At 38.8% G+C, this 25,140-nt stretch overlaps 3 protein-coding genes across 3 annotated transcripts; 2 read left to right on the plus strand and 1 right to left on the minus strand.

Annotated features, from left to right (window-relative positions):
• The first annotated feature begins 3,228 nt into the window (after window positions 1-3,228).
• Window positions 3,229-4,560, plus strand: LOC140778657 (chitinase 2-like). Its single transcript, XM_073123475.1, has one exon. The coding sequence runs from the start codon at window positions 3,324-3,326 to the stop codon at window positions 4,179-4,181; it is 858 nt and encodes a 285-aa protein (XP_072979576.1). The 5' UTR covers window positions 3,229-3,323; the 3' UTR covers window positions 4,182-4,560.
• A 253-nt stretch (window positions 4,561-4,813) lies between these two features.
• Window positions 4,814-12,364, minus strand: LOC140778993 (disease resistance protein RPM1-like). Its single transcript, XM_073123925.1, has 3 exons — window positions 12,259-12,364; window positions 5,583-8,455; window positions 4,814-5,178 (listed from the first exon to the last, which is right to left on the minus strand). The coding sequence occupies exon 2, from the start codon at window positions 8,359-8,361 to the stop codon at window positions 5,611-5,613; it is 2,751 nt and encodes a 916-aa protein (XP_072980026.1). The 5' UTR covers window positions 8,362-8,455; window positions 12,259-12,364; the 3' UTR covers window positions 4,814-5,178; window positions 5,583-5,610.
• A 4,711-nt stretch (window positions 12,365-17,075) lies between these two features.
• Window positions 17,076-17,906, plus strand: LOC140777080 (chitinase 1-like). Its single transcript, XM_073120981.1, has one exon. It carries the CDS (start codon window positions 17,076-17,078, stop codon window positions 17,904-17,906), a length of 831 nt encoding a protein of 276 aa, XP_072977082.1.
• Window positions 17,907-25,140: the final 7,234 nt, after the last annotated feature.

Consider the following 25,140-nt stretch of genomic DNA (forward strand, 5'->3'; position numbering starts at 1 on the left):
AGTATTGCTATTAGATAGGTACATTCATTGCATACGACAATACCGATACGCTAGAGATACTGTGAAATAACGCAACCTTTATACGTTCGGTAGATATGCGCATTAATTGTATACGACGCTACCGATATGCTGAAGATGCAATTATGAATGCAATATATAGATTCATAATTTTACAAAAGTGCACCAAATGTACTAATTACTTATAGATGAGCATAAGCGTTAGCTATGTACTTCCACTGAATGTGAGATGATCGATATGATAAAGGTACTCACTTTCAAAGAACTTCTTATACTCACATTCCAAAAGGAATGTATCAATAAGTACTAGACTTACACATATTGATATGCAATGCCATTAAAACTATCACTGTCTGTCGTTATGAAATCGAATTCAGACATTCGAACAACACAATCATTTGGATTAAAAAAAAACTATTTTAATGCATGCAAGTCAGCGAGATCAATGCAATGTAGAAATATTAGTAATTGGCACAACAAAAGAAGTAACAAGAAACAGTAAAGCATTTCTTTTGTAAACAACCAGAGAAGGGACTGACACGTCCACAAGTTCACCATTTCATATCTCGTTTTTACTCTTCTTATTTTGTGAAGAACACAGCTCAAGGTTCTTCTTCTAATCTGATATCTTTTTTGTATTCTAAACCATCTCCTTTCCCAGCTACTATCGGCTAGCACCACCAGTAAAACAAACACCAACACCTAAACGGATTTCTAAAGAGAGAGAAAGACACCGAAGGACAAGAAAATTAAAAGACGATGACCTCCACTTTCTCTCTCCCATCAGGCGGTGGGTCGCTTGGGGTCGCTGGGACAGACAACAGGGAGCGGCTCCTGCAGCACTGAGCTCCAGATGCAGTCTACGTCGCCATCGTCGTCGGGCAGCTCGATCGGGTACGTGGCGGGCGGGGACAGGCGCGCGCCGGGGACGCCCATGGCGGCAGAGCGGCCGTCGATCAGAGAGGAGAAGAAGACGTCGCGGAGATCCCAGCAGTCGGATTCGGACGCGGCGGTGACCTTCTCCCATGGGAAGTCGAACAACCCCGGTGGACGATGACCGTACCCTCCTTCTTGCTTCTCCGGTGCTTCGGCCATCTTGGCCTTCTTCTTGGCATTCTGCGGCTCCTCCGGCTCGGCCGGGTACTCCTCCTTCCCTCTCTTCTTCGTCTCGTGATCCATTGCCTTCAAAACGCAAGATCAACAATAGAGAGATGAGAAAACTCAGAACTATCAATTAATTCCTCGTAGGAATCGAATTGTTACCTTTGAACGAGTCGTTTATGTGAGGAAGGGGGGAGGAGGAGGGTGGGCTATTTATAGCGGCAAAGATTGAAGCATAGCGCGACACTGAACCCTAAAAACCCGAATCCAATAACGTCTCTCGCCACTGTTGCTTTCCCCTCAAATCCTCGCTTGCCTTTTTCTGGCTCTCTCCCTCGCTCGTCTCATTATTGACAACCAACAAAACGAAGAAAACGTTTTATTTTCACATTTGCCCCTAGAAAACAGGATAATTAACTCGCATAGTATAAATCAGTAGGAATAACGGAAAGGGCTAAACCGTCAATTCACTGAGCATGGAACGGAACCAACGAGGGCGGACATGCCAAACGGCCAAAAACTTTTCGAAAATCGCGCTTGTGTGTCTCGCGGGTTCACGATAAGCTTGAATGCACCTCACAATCTTCAAATCACTACCTATGTTTTCACCTTATTCGAAAATGTATTACATGAACCGACGACGGTAACGTTACGGAATAAAGATGAAAGTTAGGGGGCGATATGACAAAAAAAAACAAAAAGGAGTTTAACTTAATCCGAAGGTGACCAAACACGTGTCGAAGCGGAACGGAGATGCGGATAAACGAAGCTCGACGCACCACAACTAAGACCGAAGGTGTAGTGTTGAATGATTAATTAGAAGATAATTAATTAAGAGTTACATTTAATGGGCATGAGATAACAGTGGAAGTAGCAAACAAACACCTAAGCGCACAGCTGTCATGTTCTCTGGAGCAACAGCAACAATTGGAGGCGGGGTGAGACCACCAATGCTTTGTTACGTGACAGCTTAGCTATGTTACAATTGGTGGGTTACGAAACGGTTAAAGTTGACTGAGTGAGTTGGACTTTCTAATTTTAGCAAGTCCTATATAAGATAAGAAAATTAAAAATTAAAGTTACTTTAATTGTAGTAACATAGTTGCCTGGAATGTAGATAATAATATAAGACCCTGGTACTCATATTTTTGGACTCTAAAGTTTAATTGTCATTTAAAATTACTATGTTGTTCTCCTTTTGAGAATAATTGTTTGTCAAGTATCTTGAAAATACTCGTTTCAAATAAATATTTTATGTTTATTTAGATTTTTCATTTAAAACTAACTATACAAAAATCTAAAATTAATAATATTCACGTTAACCAATATTGTTTTGTCTAACATGAGAGAATTGATAAAGTCTTCTCAAATTATATTACCATAACGACAAATTATATTACCCTTGTTATTCTGATTATGTATGTTTTTTCTTTTATATTTGCACCTTCTAGAAGAGAAATTTGGTTTGTATTGATAAATTTTGACAACTAGAATATTATATAGTTTAAATAATGTAAATATATATCTTACCTAAAGAGTAGAAGTTTTGTTTGGTATTGACAATTTTGTCTCAAAAAACCCACCATTTGAATCAAATACTTAAATTCAAAATTAATTCAAACCAAGATAGGGCAACAAACATTGTTTTGGGCTCTGCTTATAATTTGGGCCGCAAGTAGGAAGAGAAATATATATGGGTTATTGGTATTGGTCCCAACTGTTATTGGCCTGAGGGCGGCTGGCTACGAGTCTTGTATGTCTTCACCTTTTCCGACTATATTATATGACAATAATTGGACTGACCGCTCCCAAGTAATGGAAATCAGGATTAGAAAACGATGCTCTTGGAAGTCACTTACTTTATCGGTTCACATTTTCAATAATTTTTAGTGAAGGGATACGCTCCTCTTATCCATCTTAATCTCAAAAGAATCAAATAGTACTACTACTCTTACATAGTACCAATTAACAAAGTTACAATATTTCATCCACCATTAGCCATTTCTCCTTCAAAGTCTGCTGCCTATAAAAGCAATTACACCAGCATCGCTCTCATATGGTGCTAGTTGGTACTTGGTAGGTGAAGTTTAGTTGGCAGGTTAGGTGTTGTGGATGAGTGATGTGACTGCAATGTGTGGTGTAGTGTCGTAACTCATAAAGGTTTAGAATTTCAGTGCATCTGTGAAGTCTCCAAATTCGTTCTCATGGCATCCGGGAAGCTCTTCAGGGAATACATCGGAGCTGAATTCAAAGACGTCAGGCTCTCCGATGTTCCCATAAATAGAAACGTCGACTTCCACTTCATACTCTCATTTGCCATAGATTACAGCGCCGATTCTTCCACTTCTCCCCCTTCCCCAACCAACGGCCAATTCGACTTCTTCTGGGACTCCGATAACATCACCCCGGACGCCGTCGCCGCCGTCAAAAGCAGCCACTCGAACGTCAGGGTCGCCCTCAGCCTCGGCGGCGACAGCGTCGGTGACGATACCAAGGTCTTCTTTGCTCCATCTTCTGTAGATTCTTGGGTCGGGAACGCCGTCTCGTCGCTAACTGACATAATTCAACAATACCATCTCGACGGCATCGACATCGACTATGAGCATTTTGACGCCGACGACGGTCCCAGCACCGACACGTTCGCCGAGTGCATCGGGCGGCTGATCACCACTTTGAAGAGGAATGGAGTCATCTCATTTGCTTCCATTGCTCCATTTGGTGATACCATAGACTACTATCTAGCTCTATGGGGTAAGTATCAAAATGTTATAGACTATGTCAACTACCAGTTCTATGAGCTTCGTGCAGGTGCAACAATGGAGGATTACTTGGACGATTACAACACTCAGAGCGATAATTTTGATGCAAGTAAGCTTTTGGCTAGCTTACTTACTGGAGACCCAGATGCAATATCACCAGATACTGCGATTGATGCATGTAGGACTCTTCAGAGTCAGGGGAAGCTATTTGGAATCTTTATATGGTCTGCTGATAACTCCAAGAGCCAAGGGTTTACATATGAGAACCAAGCCCAGAATATATTGGCTAATGCTGGAGATTAATACTGATGAGCTTGGGGATTCTGAACGATATATATGGTGTATAATCGTAGTTTATTGGCAAAAGAATCAGTGTGAATTGTGCTATTTCCATTCTGTATTTTATGATTTATTTCCTTGATTGGAGGAAAATTGATATGCTTACAAGTTACGAATTACTTACCAGATGGAAATGTCATGCGGGACCCAGCTCGTTCATCCTTCCACGTCGAAGATGCTGAGTCCCCTTGGATCATTAGTTCTCTTAATGTGCTGGCTTATAACAGCAATAGTAATCTTTAATTATGGAAGTAAATGGGATCGGGAAAAGAACATGATACTCTTACAAGTCATATTCTTTATCAGCTCACGAACCTGAGCTTCTAAGTCTTTTCGCATATCACCCTGTATTTGGACATAGTTTACACAAATTTCACTCCTCTTTGCTCACTTATTTTGCAAAACCCTACCTCCCTCCCTTCGATTGTACACTAATATCTAGAAATAACAAGCCACAACCAAGGAAATCATATAACATCAATATCTAGGAATAATCTTTCTCAAAAGTAAAAAATAGAAAAAGCAAAAGTAAAAAAACAAAAACAAAACATTCTAGAAATAATTTAACAATACGTATAGATCAATTATTAGCCACACCAATGAAATTTAGAAACAATCCAACATTAATTCAGCATAAAATTACAAACCATAGTCATTGAGATTAAATAACAATGTCCAGAAACAATCCAACAATGTAAACACCATCCATGTATTACTCCTCAAACATGGAAAACAGGAAGAAAGATGCAAACCAAACCAAACCTTAAGCAAATCATCACTGAGGAGAAGGTCGTCGTCTCAACCAATATTAGGTAAGAGACAAGGTTCCAACTTATTTGAAACTTATAGAGAGATAAATAAGAATAACCACCATATGAATTATATATATATATATATATAAATGGAAGATTGAGCGTGCCGCTTTGGAAATGTGGGACCCCAGTCCGCGTAGTGAGTAGTTCTGCAAGAAAAACAACAGTGGCAAATCTAATCCATCAGTACCAATTGATGGTACAATTAACCCTGCTCCTTACTTGAGGAATAGCACAATAGTTTCATCAATAATTATGAATTTAGATAATTGATACAAAAAAAACTACTAGAAAGGAACTTAGTTTTTGCTCAAAAAGTGTTTGTTTAAAAAAGTAACTTAATTACTCTTCTGCTTCAAATATGGATCCCTATGAAAGTTCAGTATGTGCAAGTAGATTCCGTGAGGCTATGAAATAAAGAAGGGGAACAGCTTATAGATTTGGAGAACATAAATTCAGAGTATTTTGAAAGGCGAAATGCATAACCTAAAAGTGATTATTGATACGATAGCAATATATGCAGAATTACGTGAGGATGAATAAGCGTACGTACTCCTTTTGTTATATAATGCAGGATCATTTTATGAGTAGATCCTGGGGATCGTCCTTCCAGTTCCCGCGAACCTCCTCCTAATTTCTTCGCAACAGTTCACATCGTACAAGTGCAGCTCTTTGAGGGACTGGAGGGACTCGATGCCAGCTGGGGAACCTTGTAGCCCTTGCAGGCCATCGAGTTCGAGTCTCTTCAGGCTCGTCATGGCTCCGCCCTCTATACGCAGTTGAGCGATTTTTGGCATGGTACGGAGAGTCAGGCACTCGAGCAACGCGAACCCTCCTGCAGGAAACTGCAAATCCTGCTCTCCCACGTACACATTCTGAAGAATTAGTTCTTTCAAGTTTGGCAGCTTAGAGAGGACTCGGATCAGATCTTGATTTTCCTCCAGCTGAGTCAGCTGACACCACGAAAGATTTATATACTGGAGAGTGCGGTTGTTCTGACCGTTGAACAAGGGTGAGTTGAATGTCCCATTTGACAGCCGTCCTTTTAGAACAAGGCGATGAAGAGTTGGAGATGCGATGTTCAAGTTGTCTAACTCGAGAATCTCATGTTCATCTCTGGCAAACAAGAACAAGTAGGAGAGTAAGTTCATCTGTGACAAGGACTCACAGAGCTTTGCACAGTGGGTGCGCTGCAGCTTGTAGATCCACAAGGTTCTTAGTTGGCTCAGTCGTGCTAATTTTCCCACCAACTCTCCGTTCGCTTCCACCGCCTCGAACGTTTGCAAGTCCTTCAGTTTCCACACATCCCCCGGTGCTTCGACGCCAAGACCATGTATGAACAGTTCCCAGCTCGTGTCGATTTCCTGGATGGCGTACAGGTGCCGCAACTTGTTGCATTTTACTATACAAGCTGGCAATTTCCTTATGCCGGTGCCGAAGAGATCCAGCGTCTGCAGGTAAGAGAGTTTCCCGATGGATTTCGGGAGCGATTTCACATTTGAACAACACCTGAGACCCAAGTAACGGAGATTAAACAAGTCTCCGATTGAATCAGGCAGGGTCTCAATCGGCAGTCCTGTGAGATCTAGCACCGCGAGGTATCTAGATTTGGATGAAACGGACGAGAGCAGCAAAGAAGGGGGCATTTTGGTATCAAATGCAATGAGAGATCGAAGGCGTGGCAGATCTATCCCTGATTTGTCGTCGGTGTCGCTGCAACTAAGCAGCGACAGACGACGGGCATCATGATATATCCTTACATTTTCACCTCCAGTGTACACTTGATGGAAACATTCCTTTCTCGACAAAGAGATGGCCAAATCGCGTACAAGGTCATGCATCCGAAACTTCTTTACCCTGCCGAAGTGGTTCTTTTTCACAAGTTGTAACATGCTCCGCCCGACTAACTCCTTCAAATAGCTCTCGGCGACTTCCTCCAATGTCTTGTTGGGTCCCCTTTCTTCTACCAACCCCTCCGCTATCCATAGTCTGGTAAGCTTCTTCCTTGATAGCAAATAGTCCTCTGGAAATATGCTGCAATACAAGAAGCAGTTCTTGAGGTATCTTGGCAGAGCCTTGTAGCTTATGTTTAGGACGCACTTCGTACGAGTTAGGCTGGGGTTGTTATCCCATTCCCAATCAAGCTGTTTAGATATTTGCGTCCACTCTGGCACTGTCTGCTCTTTTGAGGATAGGAAGAGTCCCATTGACGCGATCGCCAGCGGCAATCCCTCACACTCGGCTACAATTGCCCGAGCACACTCCTCAAGCTCCGAAGGGCATTCACGACTTTCTGTCTTCCAAAAAGCCTTCCTACAAAAGAGAAGAAACGCAGGATCAGCACCCAGGGGCTCGATTGTGAGCCTATATCGATCATCAGTTGCAAGTTGTGCTACATCATCGATTCTGCTTGTGATGATTATTCTGCTTCCTAATCCTCTGTTATTACCGCGAAGGGCATTCAGAAGGTGCAAAAATTCTGCGGGAGCCCATACATCATCCAGTACAATCAAAAACTTTTTATCGCTAAGAAGTTCCCTCATTCTCCTTGTTAGTGCTATGTCATCCATCTCGTCATGATTTTGGACATTTTTATTAATATCTCTTATCAGGTCTCTTATGATTTTATCAAATCTGTACGACTGTGAGACAGAAACCCATGAAACGAAGTCAAATTCAAGTTTTTTGGCTTGATATACGTTGTTGACTAATGCAGTTTTCCCTACCCCTCCAATACCCCGCACCGTGATTACGGAGAGATGGGGTTCGCTAGAATCTAACAAGTCAGACAGTGCACGTCGGATCTCTTCAGTCCCCACAAGTTCTTCTTCCTCATAGAACAACTGGCTTTCACTAGCGTCACTAGAAATGCTGCCAGGTCGATCATCACTTGTGCTCTGGATCCATCGGTCTTTCATTTGTGAGAGGTGCGCGAGGTTGGCCTCAATTTCTTTCAGCTGAGCAGCAATACCATGCAAAGCTACCAAAGTTTGGGGTCCCTTCCCTATCTTCTTCCAATAACCACCCAATCCACTCACTTGCTGAGATACTACAGAGACATACTCATCCATGATGTCCTCCACCGTATATGCTTGCTTTCTCACATGCCTTATCCACGCTTCATGGGCTGGATTCTTGAGTTTGCTCATATCTAGCTGGCTTAGGAAGCCCTGCATCATTTGAAGTTCGATCTCTATGCGACTTATTCTAGAAGGGAGTTCTGCCAGTAACGCGAGTTCTTCTGATAGCAAGGACGACAGTTCCTTCACCATTTGTCCTCCCAAAGCTACACCAATCTTTTGCACTGCTGCTATAATTGCAACCTCCGCCATGTCTGGTTCTAATACTGACCACACACACTTGTACTTCTGTCTTCGTGAATTTATTTATTTTTTTAAATAGTCTAAACCCTTGGTCCAGCGGCAACTGTTGAACATAAATGGACGTGGTGTAAGATGATTGAGCATATAGACAGCTAGTTGAGGGAGTTGAAAACGATCCAGTGCTAAATTAATATGTATGGATAAGAACAAAACATAGAGAAACCTACATTTGGTCAACCTACGTACTGATGCACACAGTTGTGCAAGTGAAAGCAACTCCATTCCTTTCTTTTTAGAAAGAAAATAAAAAAAAAAGCTCAATTCTCAAGAGTATCTATCGATTTCGAATTTGATCTCGTCCAGGCCTCTAATAAGGGAACATATCAGGCTATCAAGATAACTAAATTTGATCCTATCCACTATCATAATCGCACTTCATCATTATTATTTTTATTAACCTTCATGAGGCACAAGTTTCTCTCTGGAAAATGCAAATGTTAATTAATTTCGAGCCCTCCGTGTCAAAGTGGATTATAGTCAAAGATCAGAGTCCAAGAAATATAGGAATATTACTACTCTTTCTTAACAACATATGGTTAATAATAAACAGAGCCCCATCTCCAGTTAAACTTAAGTTTTTAAGCAAACAGACTTACAAAGGGAAGGGGCTCTATTTATAAATTATATAATAGATGAAACTTTATTTATAATATAGTCAAAATATAGAGTAATGTTTGTTATTTTTACTTTTAAATTTAACAAAAGAAGATAAAAGATCTCTAGTCTACAAGAGATTAGAAAGTAAGATACATACACATTTTAAATGAATAATTAAGTTTAAAATCATATATGTCCCATAATATATATACATATATATCCGCAATATATTTGTGATCTCCTCCACTAATTTGAATGATAATAACAAAATCTATAAACAGCGAGAGCCCAGAGATCGAGAATGTCATCAGCTCCAAGTATCAGAAGTGCCCTTTTTCTTTCCAGGTAATACCAATTTGGGATGAACTAAGAATCTATTCTGGTATAAAGAAATGTTTATTCTAATTTACTATTAGATGTCCGGTTATAAAAAGAAGGATAAGTGAAACTAAAAATCTAAGATAAGATAATATTTGATAGTTGGAATAAAGGATAATGAAACTGATATTATTATATTTTTTATAGTTTAATGTAAATAGGTATTTATTATTTATTACTCTCTTTTAGAGAAAGAAAGAAAATAATTTTAAAATTAAATATAAATTGTAATTTTATTTTATTTTTATAATTTTTGGCCAAAAAATAATTTAACTTAATTCATCATAATTTACACAATATAATATCATTACAAAAGGATAACTCATATCAAAACATTCCTTTTACTAAAAATATATTCTAACATATTAGTAAGTATATTACAGTCATATTACATTTGGTACTATGAAGAGCAAATTATTTATTTATATTTTGAAATAAGTGGATATCCAACTAAAATCTGTGATAAAGAAATCCGGATAAGTTTCATTTATTTTATTTTCATATTATGTTTGGCATTATTTTTCTAGAATATAAGAGGTTTTATTTTGGATAACAGACCTTAAGATTTTATTATATTATTATATTCTTGTTATCCAACTCTCTCTTTTTTTTCTTTTTTTTTTTCTAATTTCTCATCCCAGCTCTCTTGATTTAAACAATTTTAACAGTAAGGCAACAAAGTAAGACATTCGCATCAATAATGTTTTGGTGTTTTAACATGAGTTATTGCTCCCGGAGCCCTAACATGGTTTATTATATATCTAGCAAATTTCTTTAGAACATTGAGAATCTAATGGTCATTAGAATGTCCCAATTTAATCATTGCAATTGGTTTATTATATCTGGCATTAGAATGTTATTTTAAACAAATAAGATTATAAAATACACCCAACATTTTGTCTATGTTATAAATAAAGCCCAATCTTTTTATTATCTATAAACATAGCCTCCTATTTGCTAGAAAAAAATATATTAAGCAATATCTTAACTTAAGTTGAAATAATTAAGCACATAATGGGGAAAAAAATAGAATACTTCATCAATTTCAAATAATATTTTTATATTTTTTAAATTACTATTAATCCCATCCCTCTATATAGCTTTTATGATTAAACATCAATAGTTTTGGATCCAATAATTTTGTGTGACTCAGTGTCTTGAATGCGATTTTAGTAAAACATTGGTTAGATTAATTTATATCTATCTATCAAATAGTAAAGTGTGATTTTAATACGATCACAGATCGGGTCTGTAAAATGTATCGAATTCAACCGTTGGATCTTGGTCTATAATGGATGAGTGGAAAGTAAATATGGAGGATTAGGAATGAACGATAGAGATGGAATAATTATGAACGGTAGATGGAAGCTTATGGAAGGGAATAAGGAAGATTTGAAAGGATAGTTAATAAATAAAAAATAATTTAAATTAGATTAAGATTGAGATTGAATTCGAATCTCAATACAACCAGGCTAATTTCTCGATGATTCGACCGGATTTAGTATTTTTATCCTATTTATAAATAATAAAAAAAAACTGAGCTTTATCTATAATATAGTCAAAATACATATATAGTATTCTTTCTAATTTTCTCTTTTATACGTGAATACCACGACTCCCTATCTCACTTAAATTTTATATCTAGCATTAGAAAAACCAACTCTAGTGATTTTAACGCCTAGACTCAAAAAATAAAGAGGTTAGCATAGGATAAAATCTATTATGACATAATTAAGAAAGCATCTCTATATTTTTGGTGTTTGTTGTGGAAAATTAGAAGAGTATATTTCTAGGTCTATCCTCAATCTCAAAACTCTTTCTAAATTCTTTTAGGTTCTCTCTAAATTGAATAGAATTAGTGTTTTGCTATGGGACAACATGGCGAAAAGATGGAGAATAGGTGGAAACAAGAAAATAATCTCCCTTCCATGACACATATAGTGCAAATGAGCCGAGCCTAAGCAAGTCGGCTCTAGCTTAGGCTTGTCTCAAAATTAATATTGAGCCCTCCAAAGGTGTTCGGGCTAAGCTTAGTTTAACTTGAGCTGAGCTAGCCCGAACTTGATTAGAGGAGGTGGCTGGGATGACAGCTTGACTTATCGATGGAGGAGGAGGAGGAGGTCGACAAAGAGAAGACGGTGATGGCTTGTCAATGTAGGACAAGGAGGCGAGATGAGGAGGTGAAGGAGGATAAGGAGGTGGAGGAGGAAGATGAGGAGGCCAACGCCGAGGCCAAGGATGATGGAAGAGGAGGCCGACGCCGATGAAAGAGGAGACTGACACCGGGGCCAACGTCGATGGATGAAGGCTGCCGGGAGAGGCTGGAGGAGCCTGTCGATGGTGGAGGGAGACGAGGAGGAAGATGAAGAGGAAGAGGAGGTTGAATTTGTTGGAGAGATTCTTATTAGATTTAGGGTTATGGTTAGGTAGAGGTAGGATAATAGTAGCCATTGGATCAAAGATCTAATAGCTATAAATATATATGTAATATTAATAAATATTATATTTAAGTTGAGTCTGAGTGAGCTTGCTCCAGCTCAGGCTTGACTCAAAATTCAAATCGAGCCTTAAAATAAGAGTCAGACCGCTCATTTACTTGACACACTGCTACAAAAGTTTAGCTAAACATAACATATGCAAATTAGCGGGTGTAAATATCTCTACAGCATCTTGTTATATATATATAGCAAAGAAATTAAAGGTAATAAATAGCTCCTCTAAAGTATTAATGAACTTCCAAGAATATCAGCTAACAGTAATCACGCGAAGGTGATAGATTAAGAATGGTTTAGCATATATATATAAGCATAGCAATATAGCATTTATACTTCCAAGAAAACTTAAAACAGAGGTAGGCAAATGAAGACGTACCGCTCTCGCTAGGTATACATATAGATATTCAAGAACAATATGGACGAAAGAAGGCACTGCCGTCTTGCCTCTTACATGCTTACGATGCAACATCTGCCACAACAATGGTGGATTAGCTTGGCCTGCCATTTATAGAAGTATCAGACCGAGGGAGTTTATTTTTCTTTTCTTTTTTCTAATGAAAAGCTTGTAGGCAAAATGTCAACGAGCAGTTTACAGGCCTAACTAAAAGTTAGTATACGGCAACTTGTCTTCTTTTTTTTTAAATTTTTTTATATAAATCACATCTTATATTTTATTTATTATATGATTCACACTCCATCTCATCTTTAATGATTTCGTAAACGTGAACGGTACCAACAAAGAATTATTTCGTTATAATATATTAAATATTTTAGAAAATACACAAATTACTCCTATCTCCTTCGTCCTCTCATTCTCTCCCATCTTCCTCGTAGAATAGGTAGAAGAAGAAAGGAAAGAAGAAGAGGAAGAGTATGAGGGGGAGACTGGAGGAGGTGGTGGCGGTGGCAGTGGCGATGACAAAGGAGTTGGTTGAGGGAAAATAAAGAAAGATGATAGATGAGTAGAGAGGTGAAACTATTTTAACCTCCGTTCACTTGTGGAATAGGAATATGATTCTTCTAGAATAAGCCTCATTATTTTGGTATAGTAACTAAACAATATCTTACCTTATTCTAATATATTATTTTAACATTCTCTCTCATCTTATTCCACATAACTTTTAAAAACTAATTTATTAATACCCCAAAATTACTATTTTACCCTTTTGAGCTGACAACACTAAGTTGGTTAGGTTTTTAATTATTGGCAATTATGTACAAAATATTCTAAATGTATTTTTTCATGTATATGAGTTTTATACAAGTCTAGAATATCTCTGGTTTGAAAAATTGCAAAATTATTAGAAAAAAACTGTTGAGTTCACACCGCGTTCACAAACGCCTTCGAACGCGGTGAATTCACAAACGCCTTCGAATGCGGTGCGTTCACAAACGCGTTCGAACGCGGGTACTTGCGTTCACACAGACCAAGAGCTGCGTTCACAAACGCGTTCGAACGCGGGTACTTGCGTTCACACAGACCGAGAGCTGCGTTCACAAATATGTTCGAACGCGGGTACTTGCGTTCACACAAACCGAGAGCTGCGTTCACAAACGCGTTCGAACGTGGGTACTACGCTCACACAGACCGAGAGCTGCGTTCACAAACGCGTTCGAATGCAACCTGAAGAATTCAAGTTGTCGCGTTCGAACGCACTCGGGCTCGTTCGAACGCACCTGAGATCAAGTCATGCCGTTCGAACGCACCCGAGCCGCGTTCGAACGCACCAACGAAGTTTAAAAATATTAGACTTTCGTGAGTACAGATAAGACTTGGATTTAACTCTATTTTGGAGATCATATATAAGGATTGTGATTCCCTATCTCTAGAGTGGTTGAAGAAGCATTATTGAATGTGACTTCTTGAGGCTACATCGGTTCTTCAACTAACAATATTCCACTCATCTAAAAAGGTTAATCTTTCATCTTAAGTGTTATCTAGACGAAAGATCAATATCGAGGGTTACTAAGGTTGGACTTCAATCACGAGAAGCAGTGAATCGTGGGTTCTAGCGAGCAAGATTGTGAGGAACAAAGTCGTTTGGATCGACAGGTTGTTTTGTGAGTCAGTCTTGTAGCTGCTACTATTCAAGTGATTGGTTTTGATCCGAGTTTGGATCCGTGGTTTTTTTCCGTTTAGGTTTTTCCACGTTAAAATCTTGGTGTTCATTTCTGCTTTCGTTCTTAATATTTCTACGAACTTTTAGTTAAGCGAACGAGTGATATCATTGCCTAGTATTTAGATACATACTTGTGTCTAGGGGTTTTTCAAAGTTAACATCTAATCAACTACAGTTTGATCTCTCTATCTCTCTCTCTCCTCTTTCTCTTCTTTAGAAAGTTAGCCATGGCTTCCATCACCATGGCTAGGGCTAAGGTCCCTCAACCTCCACAGACCTCTCCTCCGACGAAGCATCGTGACCACACTTCGTACGCCTCTCCTTTGACGAAGCACGCTACCACATTTCGTATGTCTCTCCTCCGACGAAGCACGCGACCATGCTTCTCACACCACTCCTCTGACGAAGCACTGCGACTACGCTTCGCACACACTCTCCTTGTAGGAGCACATCTCTTCGATTAACCAGCATTAAACAAATACACATAGGAGGGTAAAAACGAAGTAGACTGCGAAGTTATAACCAAGAGGAGTGCAAGATTGTAACCCTACATACTAGCGCATTGCGGATTTATAGTCCCTCATTGCTGCATAGTGCGGGATTATAACCCTGCATACTAGGGCAGTGCGGATTTATAGTCCCTCATTACTACATAGTGTGGGATTCTTACCCCACATGCTCGAGTTAGGGTTACAACCCCACATACCAGCATACTGCAAGGTTATGACCCCGCAGCGTGAGAACAAGTCTGCATCTTTCCGCATGAAATTTTTTGACACAAAACACTATTTACACAAATTATAATGTACAAATTACTTGCCTTCTTCCACTTGCTTTGTCTGCCCCTCTCTCATGCCACATGGGAACTTCGAGCGATATCTGACTCACTATGCGCCTGACTTTGGGGACTAGCCTTTTTGACCTGACCTGAGTCAATGTGGTGTTTTGTCTTGCATTTCTCTATCGATGCGCACACCTAATTCAGTTGAGAAGACTTCAAAGTAGTGCCTTTCAATGTTTTTTGTTGTAGATGCAAAGAGAAGTTATGCAAACTACAACTTAGAGCCACCGTCCTCCTCGACCGCATCTCCCTACAGTGGGGCAACATCTCCGCGCTCACCCACGATTGCTCCGATGCCCTTGCCAAGTAGCATTAATGAACATTCAAGTGCGGGGTTATAACATCGTATATTGCGGGGAAAAATCCTACACACCACACAGTGAGGGGTTATAACCCCATACTATAACCCTGCACAATGTAGAAAAGTCCGCAATAGAAAGGCCCCATACTATTTACTATTTAACATATAATCAAAGAGATTTTCGTCATTAGGCTTAAAATATTACCAATTCCCAATACTATTTTGTTATTTTAATATCCATTTTATATCACATCAACTGTAATTATTACATCTTATACTAGTATTGAACTAAATATTACAATAGCTTATATTAGCATTTTTCTTTTGATTTTAAAAATTAGAATACTTATGCTTATTCCACCCTTATTCTATAAGTGAACGAGGGGTTAGTAATTCAGTTAATATCAGTTAGGTAAAATAATATTTAAGTGTTAAATAAAAATTATAATAAAAAATGAGTTATCGACAACAATGAGATATAAATCACAAAACAGATAAAGGAAGACGATGGAGGGGTACAAAGATGAAAGTATTTTAGTAATTCAGTTAATATCAGTTAGTTAAAATAATATTTAAGTGTTAAATAAAAATTATAATAAAAAATAAGTTATAGGCAATGAGGTGTAAATTACAAAACAGATAAAATTTACGGTTTAATTTGTAAAATTTCCTTATCAATTAATTTGACTTAGAAAGGGCCGGATTGGTAGGTGGAAACAACTTATTAGAACAAATTATTTTTCCGAGCATGAAGCGCCGTATATTTTTATTTTCTTAAAGTCAAAACAATTAGAAATGACCACTACGCCTACTTTAATTTAAAAAAAATTAAAATATCTAGATAAGGCGTAATATATAAGTAATACGATCCAAAATAATAGCACATTTGAGTTTTTCTATATTATCTCGATGCTGATCCTTTGTCCTACATTTCTAATAATTTGGAACATAAAATAGATCGTGATCACCACTTATATCAATCCACATTTATATAAACCTTTACACTCATCACGCAACCAAATAGGATACTCATAGTTTGGCAAATCTAAGAACTATTCTGTTACCGGATTGTTTGTTGAATCCTCCGTCATGCTTATCATTCTATTTCATTCTCAATAACTTTAGAATGGCAAAGAATTGACATATAGCAATAGAATATCATTTAATGTTACCATTTCCTTTTATTGTAATGTTTTATTTATATAATTAAGTATAAATTTTGTGTCAAATTATTGTCGCCCTATTTCTTTTCTCTATTTATATATCAAGATTCTTGTTTAATGAATTAATAAAATCTTACTTACAGACACGCTGGTTTGGTAAATTTTTAAAAACAACTCTGTAAGTTGTTAGCAATTTTGTGATTGAACTCATCGTCTTTACTTGGAATTTTTATATCACATGTTGGATTAACTTACTTAAACTAACCACATCCATATATGAAAGTGTTGAGCTGGTGTGACTTAATTTAACAAGCAGACTTATTCCGTTGCTTCTTTCATTTAGTAATATCTTTAAATTAACGAGAAAATGATTGAAATGGCCTTCTCCAAGTGAATGGAGATGAGGAATAGAAAATGATATCCGTACAATTCATTTTCTTCAAGCCAAAGAGTTTATATTCTCAACGATAGACCAAGGACGCGAACTTAATTACCCCAATAATTCGTTGCAATATTTCTTCAAAGTCTTTGTTGCCATCTAACAATGTGGAGATTAAAAAAAAAAAAAAGAAAAAAAATCTAATAATGTAGAGATTGTTATATTGACTTCCATTCTACTGTAGACTCTTTAAGTCTATGAAAAAAATTCATCTCCTAAATCCGCTGACCATCCAAATTAGCTATAAATAGAACCCAAACTTCCAATGCTGCTCATATCTCAATCGTCCACCACTCTCTGGAGTCAATCAAATCCTTTAGTTATATATCATGGCATCCCAAAAGCTCTTCAGGGAGTACATCGGAGCTGGACGCGAGCATGTCCGGCTCTCCGATGTTCCCATAGTTGAAAACGTTGATTTCCACTTCATCCTCGCATTTGCCATAGATTACACTAAAACCCCTCCCCATAAGCCAACCGATGGCATTTTCGACGCCTTCTTTTTCAACGAGTACATCACCGCAAAAGACGTTGCCGACTTAAAAGATCGCCACCCGAAAGTTAAGGTTGCCCTAAGCCTCGGCGGCGCTGAAATCCCCCATGGCGGCACCCAAACCGCTGTCTCCTTCGCTCCATCTTCAGTAGATACTTGGGTCAACAACGCCGTCTCGTCGCTAACCAGCATGATCAAAAATTACCATATCGACGGCATCGACATCAACTACGAGTCTTTTCAAACCAGCACCGACATGTTCGCCGAATGCATCGGGCGGCTGATCACTACTTTGAAGACGAATGGAGTGATCTCATTTGCTTCCATTGCTCCATATAAATGGACAAATAACTTTTACCAAGCTCTATGGCCTAGGTATGAAGATTTTATAGACTATGTCAACTACCAGTTCTATGCGGTTGATGCGAACGCAAACGAGCAAACATACCTGGACGACTACAACGCTGAAAGGCGCACGTATGGAACGAAGCTTTTGGCTGGCCTTGCTTCTGGAACTGCAAATGCAATTTCGCCGGATGTTGCAATTCGAGCTTGTAGGACGCTGCGTAATGAAGGGAAGCTTCTTGGAATCTTTATATGGTCTGCCAATAACTCCAGGGCAGGACGGTTCACATTTGAGCACCAAGCCCAGAATATATTGGCTTAAACCTCGATCATAATCAATACTGATGGGGCTTGGGGATTCTGAATCTATATATATATATGATGTATGACTGTAGTTTATTGGCAAAAGAATCAGTGTGACGTGTGCTGCCAATAAACTACTAAATAAGATCCGAATAAATATGAATGAAATACATCGTCAGCTTCTACGTGTGTCTTTTCCAGTTTAGTTCGTTTCTATCCAGGCAAATGAAATTTGCATGAAAGAAGAAGAGATTTCATTTGCTTTACATATGTCAAATAAAATTTAAAGAGTCGTGCCAAAATGGTTCATAATAAAAGTCCAGCTAGAAGAGCAGAGGTGGTGGCTTGCAACAACTCAAGTTGCTAATATCTTCTTACGTGGAGATCGAAACTGCAAGCTTTCCATCTATAAAAGTACTACTTAAGTGAGCAATTGACATACACCACTAGTCATCTGTTGGAAACTAACCTTAGGTTTGCTATATATTTTGCGATTTTCGTCCATTATTTCCTTGATGGTAAGTTCATATGCTTAAAACCAACTTACTTAGTACCTCAGAAAACCTAAAGTAGTAGCTCATTAATGGAGTTATATATATGTATCCTTCTCTGCACTATCAAGTATCAACAAGCAGAGAAGAAGACAGATAGGAGAAGCAGCTAAGCTAGCTAGTAAAAGTTGAGACATCACCAATGAAGGAATTCTATGTGTTCATCAAGATATATCTTCCAAGAAACTCAACATCATGCCAAACATTCATCATGACGAGGGGTTGCCACACCAAATCTGCGTGCAGTAATGCAATCACAGTTATGCCGAATCCTTCTGGTGTTGCTAATATTCCTTCTTCAAATGATCTTCGCCGACGAGATGGTAGCTCTACTGCTGGGTGTAATGTGTGAGAGATCTGCTCATGAACTTTTGGTTTGGTGAATAAATTTTCTCTACTAACAATGGAAGTTATTAGTAATATTTATTCTTGTTTTATGCTTGGTAAGATATATACGAGATTTTTGGGTCTTTTTGCAAATCGCCGCCTGCTTTATGAAATATTTACCAATGAATTCCTCTTTACTCAATTATTTTGCAAAAGCCTACCACCCTTAGTTTAGAAGTAAAATGCTCAACTTTCTTTCCCACTCTTCAACAATTACATATGAAAAAGACCCCATCATCTGATGTAACCAAAACCGAATAGGATTCGATCAGGCAAAAGAAAAGACTTTTACGTGTAGAGTTGTAAGTGGACTATTGGTGACGAAACTGTGGTCCCTATTCTGCTCCCAATCACATCCTCCTGTGGATCCAGTGGGACAAGACAACCATAAAAAGAATTCGACCCGCATTATACGTATTCCTACGATAATATCCTGCTAATTTCCATATTTAATCTATCACTCTCCTTAATATTAATCTTAATCTTAATCTTAATCTTAATCACATATGCCGTACTTATATACTAAGGTTAATCGCTCATCACAGTGGAAACAAATGGGCAAAAATGGTCGTAAAGTTAGAGCGCACTCACGAGCTCACGTTGGCCACTACATAAACAATACATAGGATCCTCTGCTCCTCAGGTCGTAGGAGTTTCCACATTCTAGAGATCTATCTATAAAGAGATTCTTTAATTAACGTATTCGTCCGGCTAAGAATCTCTTGATTTTTTTTGTTAAAAATGCTAAGAATCTTTTGATTGCTGCCGGCCACTCCGGCCACTCGATCCCACTATTAGATAAGATATAAGGAACTGGTCAACACCCTATCCACAGTGATACGCTATTTGATCTCCATCTTGACGAGTTGTCCTTTGGCCTTCTTCTCCCTCTAATTTCCAAACTTTTCTCACATAAATATATATATATATATATATGTATGTATACTAACATCCTTCCCCTTGACATGGCAGAGATCCAAGGCAAGCACTAATACTTCCATGGCTAGGCTACTACTCTATTCTCTGTCTAACTCTGAAGATTGCAGTGGAGTTTTCTACTTGATTTGGGCGATGTTAGCTTGGATTTGTTTACTATCAATGGCTATATTTGGTTGCGGCCAGGATCGGGATAGAGCTGGGGATGGAGGCAGTAACGTAGTGTACTATAGCAGTGATGGCCGAACTACTACTACTAGTAATGCGAAGGGAGGTGGTGGAGAAAATGGTGGAGGTGGCGGTTGTGGAGTTGGTTGTGGTGGCTGTGGAGGTGGTTGTGGTTGAGAGTATTGCTTTATAGGTGTGTTTACTTTACAACTTATTAGTCTAAGTAAGTTCGCTTGAGCAAAGATGTATCTGTGAAGAATGGAACTTTTGGGCTGATTTCCAATGGAGTCTGTTTAGTTTCTGGCTTACTTTTGCCTTTGTTTGGTCTCAGACATTCTTCTATTTTGAGCTACAATCTACACGAAGATTAGATATTAAATGGTCAAATGGATTTTTCTTTTTCTTTTTTTTGGCTTTGTAAGTATCCGCTGCCTTTTAATTTGATAATGCTACCCAACAAATTAAGAGTCAAACATCAAAACGAGATCAATTGCATCGCTTCTTTGTTCTTCCACTACGAATTGCTTTAAAACGTGAAGTGATTCAAAGTGCGACGGCCAGCTAAAAAAGTAGCCAGATCTTTATTCTTTCTACTTTTTGACCTGATCCAATGCACATATCCTCAAATGCCAGATTGAGCACGGCAGTGGACCAGTGATGGATATATCCTTGTCTTAGAAACGTACAAAATTGATCACATCTCAACGTGATTTGCCTGATCAGAGAAACACTTGTCCTTCTAATAGAGGCATAAGGTGAGATATCTCCGGCCACATAACTGGCAACAAAAGTTCCCAGAAGTTTGCAGTATTTGTGTTTTGATGCGATATACTAATTTTATCGATCTATACTAATTTCTGTGTATATAATAATAATAATAATAATAATATCACAATGATTTACGAACAAAGTAAACAAGCGAGAAGTTAGATTTTTCTTTTAATTGACTCGGTGCTGCAGTAAAGCCTAAGCAACGAAATAGTGTTGTATTATTATGTTAGTGGTGGTGCAGCCTCAAGCTACTCAGGCCAAGGAGTATACGGCGGTCAGACCGCCGTGGGTGTTGTGGCTGATTTGGCGGTCGATGCCATTCCGATAACTGTAATAAAGTAAGATAGTAACGATGACAATAATGGTGATGTTGATGCTAAAGTTACTGTATAATTGGTGGTGATGATACTATCATTACCATTACGGTGGTGGCGGTGGTGACGGTGGTGGCTTTCGTGTTATGATTTAAATGCAAGGTCTAATTTCATTAAGGAATAAAAAATAATTTGTGGAAGAATCAATAAAAAGCCAGAGTGCGATTTCTATAATGCAGTTTACTCTTTGTTCTTTTTATCATCTATAATGTTTGGAATTTTTCTGAAAGCTTAACTAGGCCTGAAGGATAATTCATTCTGTTGCTCCTACTCTTAATTGCCTTAAGATAACAACAAAAACCGATATTATAATACTTAGGACCCCTAAAAATTGAAGATCCCTCAATGGGCAGCATTGACTGGATGGCACGTTGGCATGAAAAAGATTCCTAAAATAAAAAGAAGAAAAGACTCTCAATTCAAGTGCAACATCATCTCTCGTCCCGGTAAAATTGCCTTCTGAATGAGTTTCCTTAAGTACCTATTTGGATTGTTGGATAATAAAACTAAAACGAGTTTTATGGTTTTCCCAACATGATTGGCCTTTTATACTAACCAATTGGATAAAAAAAATAATTAAGTTTATTTTAATCGGATTAAAATAAGTTATGTATAGCTTCGTGCATGAATTATATCCAAGTTATATATAAAATGAATTAGTTGGCGTTGACCTTTAACTTCTATCATGCAACTAAAGAATTATTAAAAAAAAACCTAACGAAGTATTGCTTGTATACCCGAAGGCTTCTGCCATTCACGAGTAAAATATATATAGATCTCCTTGCGATCAATTCAAACCGTAGGAAAATGGCTCGAATATTGTTGATAGAGTTCGTTAGCAATCACAATGAAATCAGTACCATATGGGAGTTCTCAAATGTTCTTTCGATGCTTACCATCGTTGCCGCGACTCTGTCCATCATGGCTATAGCCATCTTCAACTGCGGCCACAAGCGCCACGACCCTAATCGGAAGAACAACGTCGTCTACGGCGGCGGCGGCATTCCGAGCAATCCCAATCCCCATGGGCATGTTAAGAAGAACAACGAACATGCAGGTGATGGCGCCGGTCTGGCCGCCGGTGTTTTGCTTGAGGAGGCACTTAGTGATGGTGGTGAAGGTGAAGGTGATGGTGAAAGTAGTAATAGCAGTAATAATGCTGGTTGTTGGGACGATGAAGGCAACGAAGATGATGGTAGCTCGAACAGTGGAGGCGACGACGATGGTGGCGGCGGCGGCGGTTGCGGTGGAGATGATGGAGGAGATGGTGGCGGCAGTGGCGACTAAGGAGGATCCGAAATTTCTGTTTATGTTAATAAGTTTTACGAGGACTTGAAATTTTTTGTTTGTTCTGGTTCATCTATTGAGTTTATGGATATCTTTGGAAGCATTCAACTATATATATATATATATAAGCGTTGACTTGATACGTCTATACATACACATAACTATATGATCTTAGCATTGGAAGATGGCGAGGTTTTATATATATATATATTGGAAGAAAAAAAAGTGCGTACCAAGAGACGGATCAAGGAGATGGAGAAAGTCAGGCAATGACCACGCTTCTTTCTACTACAACTCACATTGACCATTTTCTTCGATGTCAAACGATCAAAACTGTGGTGTCATTCTTTGTTTTGTCTTATTATTTTTTAAATGTCTTGCTTTCATCTATAAAACAAAAAATGAAATGTGTTGTTTATAATCAACTAATATTGATATGCTTGCCATTATGTGTAACTCACAGCCTAAGCTCCCGTTTTTCTAGCATCGACCCCAGTGCTCTGCGAGGGTTAGGTCGCTATTTTCTCAACCTCCAGTGAGGGGCTTTTCTGCCGGCCTTCCCTCCTCTCTGCTCTAATCGGGTGTTAGGGGAGGAGAAAGGCTCTTTTCCTCTAAAGATTTCTTTCTCCCCTTTGTTTCTCTTCCTTTCTTTTCTTCCCTCCTCGTCGACCTCAGGTATGTTGGCCTCTTGAGCGACTAGGTGAGCGGGTAGTGATACCGAGCTGCCTAGGCCAAGCCCGCCACCTCCTTTTTCTCCAATGCTATCTCTCCTTCATCTCCAACTTCGTCAGCATCTTTGCCTCCCTCTTCGTCAAAATCTCATTTCCTCTAAGTGGCACAACCTCCAAGCCAACCGTTCCCTACCTCCGGTCATTGTTTCTGATAGCTTTTTGACTTTTCCATCCATTGTTTTCACCAACCTCTTGCTACTTTGTCACTTCCCTCCGTCTTGTGTCTCAGTGGTCATTGACTTCTCAGATTTACGAGAGCTTCAGGCAACAACTATAGTCAACCTCCCTCAATCATTGTCGCCCTCCCCCTCCCCACCAAGCCTCCTTTGTTATAGTTGCTAACATGTGGTGGATTTGTCATGGTCGTCGGTGGGTGGTTGCCTCGCCATCTTGTTACGGGCTTGCTATCATGACTAGTTGTTGTTGAGTGGGTGTAGACTTATGGTTTCTCTCGATGGCTTGGCTAAAACTATTGTGATGATTTGTTCGGTTGGTATCGTTGGGTTGGTTGGTCTATGCGTGTTGGATCTATTTGGTGGTGAAGAGTTAATAGGACATTGACCTTCAATGAGATGCGCTCTAAATCTAATTTTTTGTAACTATTTTTTCTTTGCAAGCTGCCTTAGGCGATGAGGAAAGCTTATTCTATGCTCAATGCCCTATCTCCTTCATGTTATTTTATTTGCATGCATACTTATTTCTTTACAAGCTAATATTCTGATTTAAATGTTAATCTGTCTGTTTTCAGTCAAGTGCGGGGTTAATTACATAATTTTTTCTTATTTTTCATACTTCATTTGTGTATCCTGTTGTAACCGTTATTTAAAATTTAATAAATTATCTCTCTACAAATTTTTTTTTTTAAAAAAAAAACCTCAAGGCCTAAGTATTTTTTATCATCTCAGAGACCTATCGTCCTCGTCACGTTCTACGTTGTCTAATTATTTGGGACTCCGAACTCCTAATAACATATTAGAAGTTATAATTTGTAAGTTTATAATACGAGTTGGAACAAAATTGCATGCACCGGCCCAAATTGAGTTTTCATATGTAGATATAATGTAAATAATAACTTTAATATAATTTCTTTAAGTTTTTATATTCGAAAATTGGATCCTAAAAACAATGGGACCCATTAGAGCTTCCTTAATTGGGCTTTGGAACCCGGTTTGCTTCAATTGGGCTCGCGGCCCAGGTGTAGCTTCAAATTTGGAGTTTGAGAGAAATTTTTAGAGCCCAGCTCCAATTACTAATAAATAATTAAAAATAGGGCTCTGATGCATCGAGTGCGCTGGGCTCTAACGTATGATTTGCTCCATATTTAGAGCCTTTGGGCTCCAAATATAGAGGTAGACATTGGAGATGCTCCTGCTATTTCGACTTTTCTATCTTCTTTTTGACTGCAACCTATTCTGGGTCTTTGCAGCAAGTTGCCCAATTTAATGTGAAACAAGGCTTGGTCAAATATTCTACGCGCATAAGCGTTTGAATAATTAATTTCCGTTTAGATCCTTTCCAAGTGCCAGGAAATTCTTAAGAGAAGACTTATCAAGGCGTAGACTTGACCCCGTTTATATATCCATATAACTTACATGATCTAAGAAACCGGATGATGGCCAGGCTGATAGCGATGTTGCTTGACAATGGCAATGGAGGAAACTCCACCTCTCAGCCCTCAGAAATCCTGTTTTTGATCTGCATGGTTGCGGCAACGATCTCAATTATGGCTGTAGTAATCTTTAACTGTGGCAGTAGCAGGAGGCCTAAGCCAAGAAACAACGTTGCGTATTATGGTAGTGCTCCTACCTACGGAGCCACTAGAGGCGGCGGCATGGGTGTTGGTCTCGGCCTCGCCGGAGGTCTTGCAGTCGGTGCGGCGATCAGCGCTGCAGATAGTGGAGGCGGTGGCTGCGGAGGTGGAGGTGGATGTGGCGGGGGCGGCGGTTGTGGTGGTGGCGGCTGTTAAATTAAGATTATATATTCAAATTAATGTGCTTGTTATATACTCCAATAAAAATTGATGCTTGGCATTGTGTATAACCTCTAGC

This window comes from Typha angustifolia, chromosome 15 (genome assembly GCF_048772165.1).
Source record: "Typha angustifolia cultivar Huaian chromosome 15, ASM4877216v1, whole genome shotgun sequence".
Lineage (NCBI taxonomy): Eukaryota > Viridiplantae > Streptophyta > Magnoliopsida > Poales > Typhaceae > Typha > Typha angustifolia.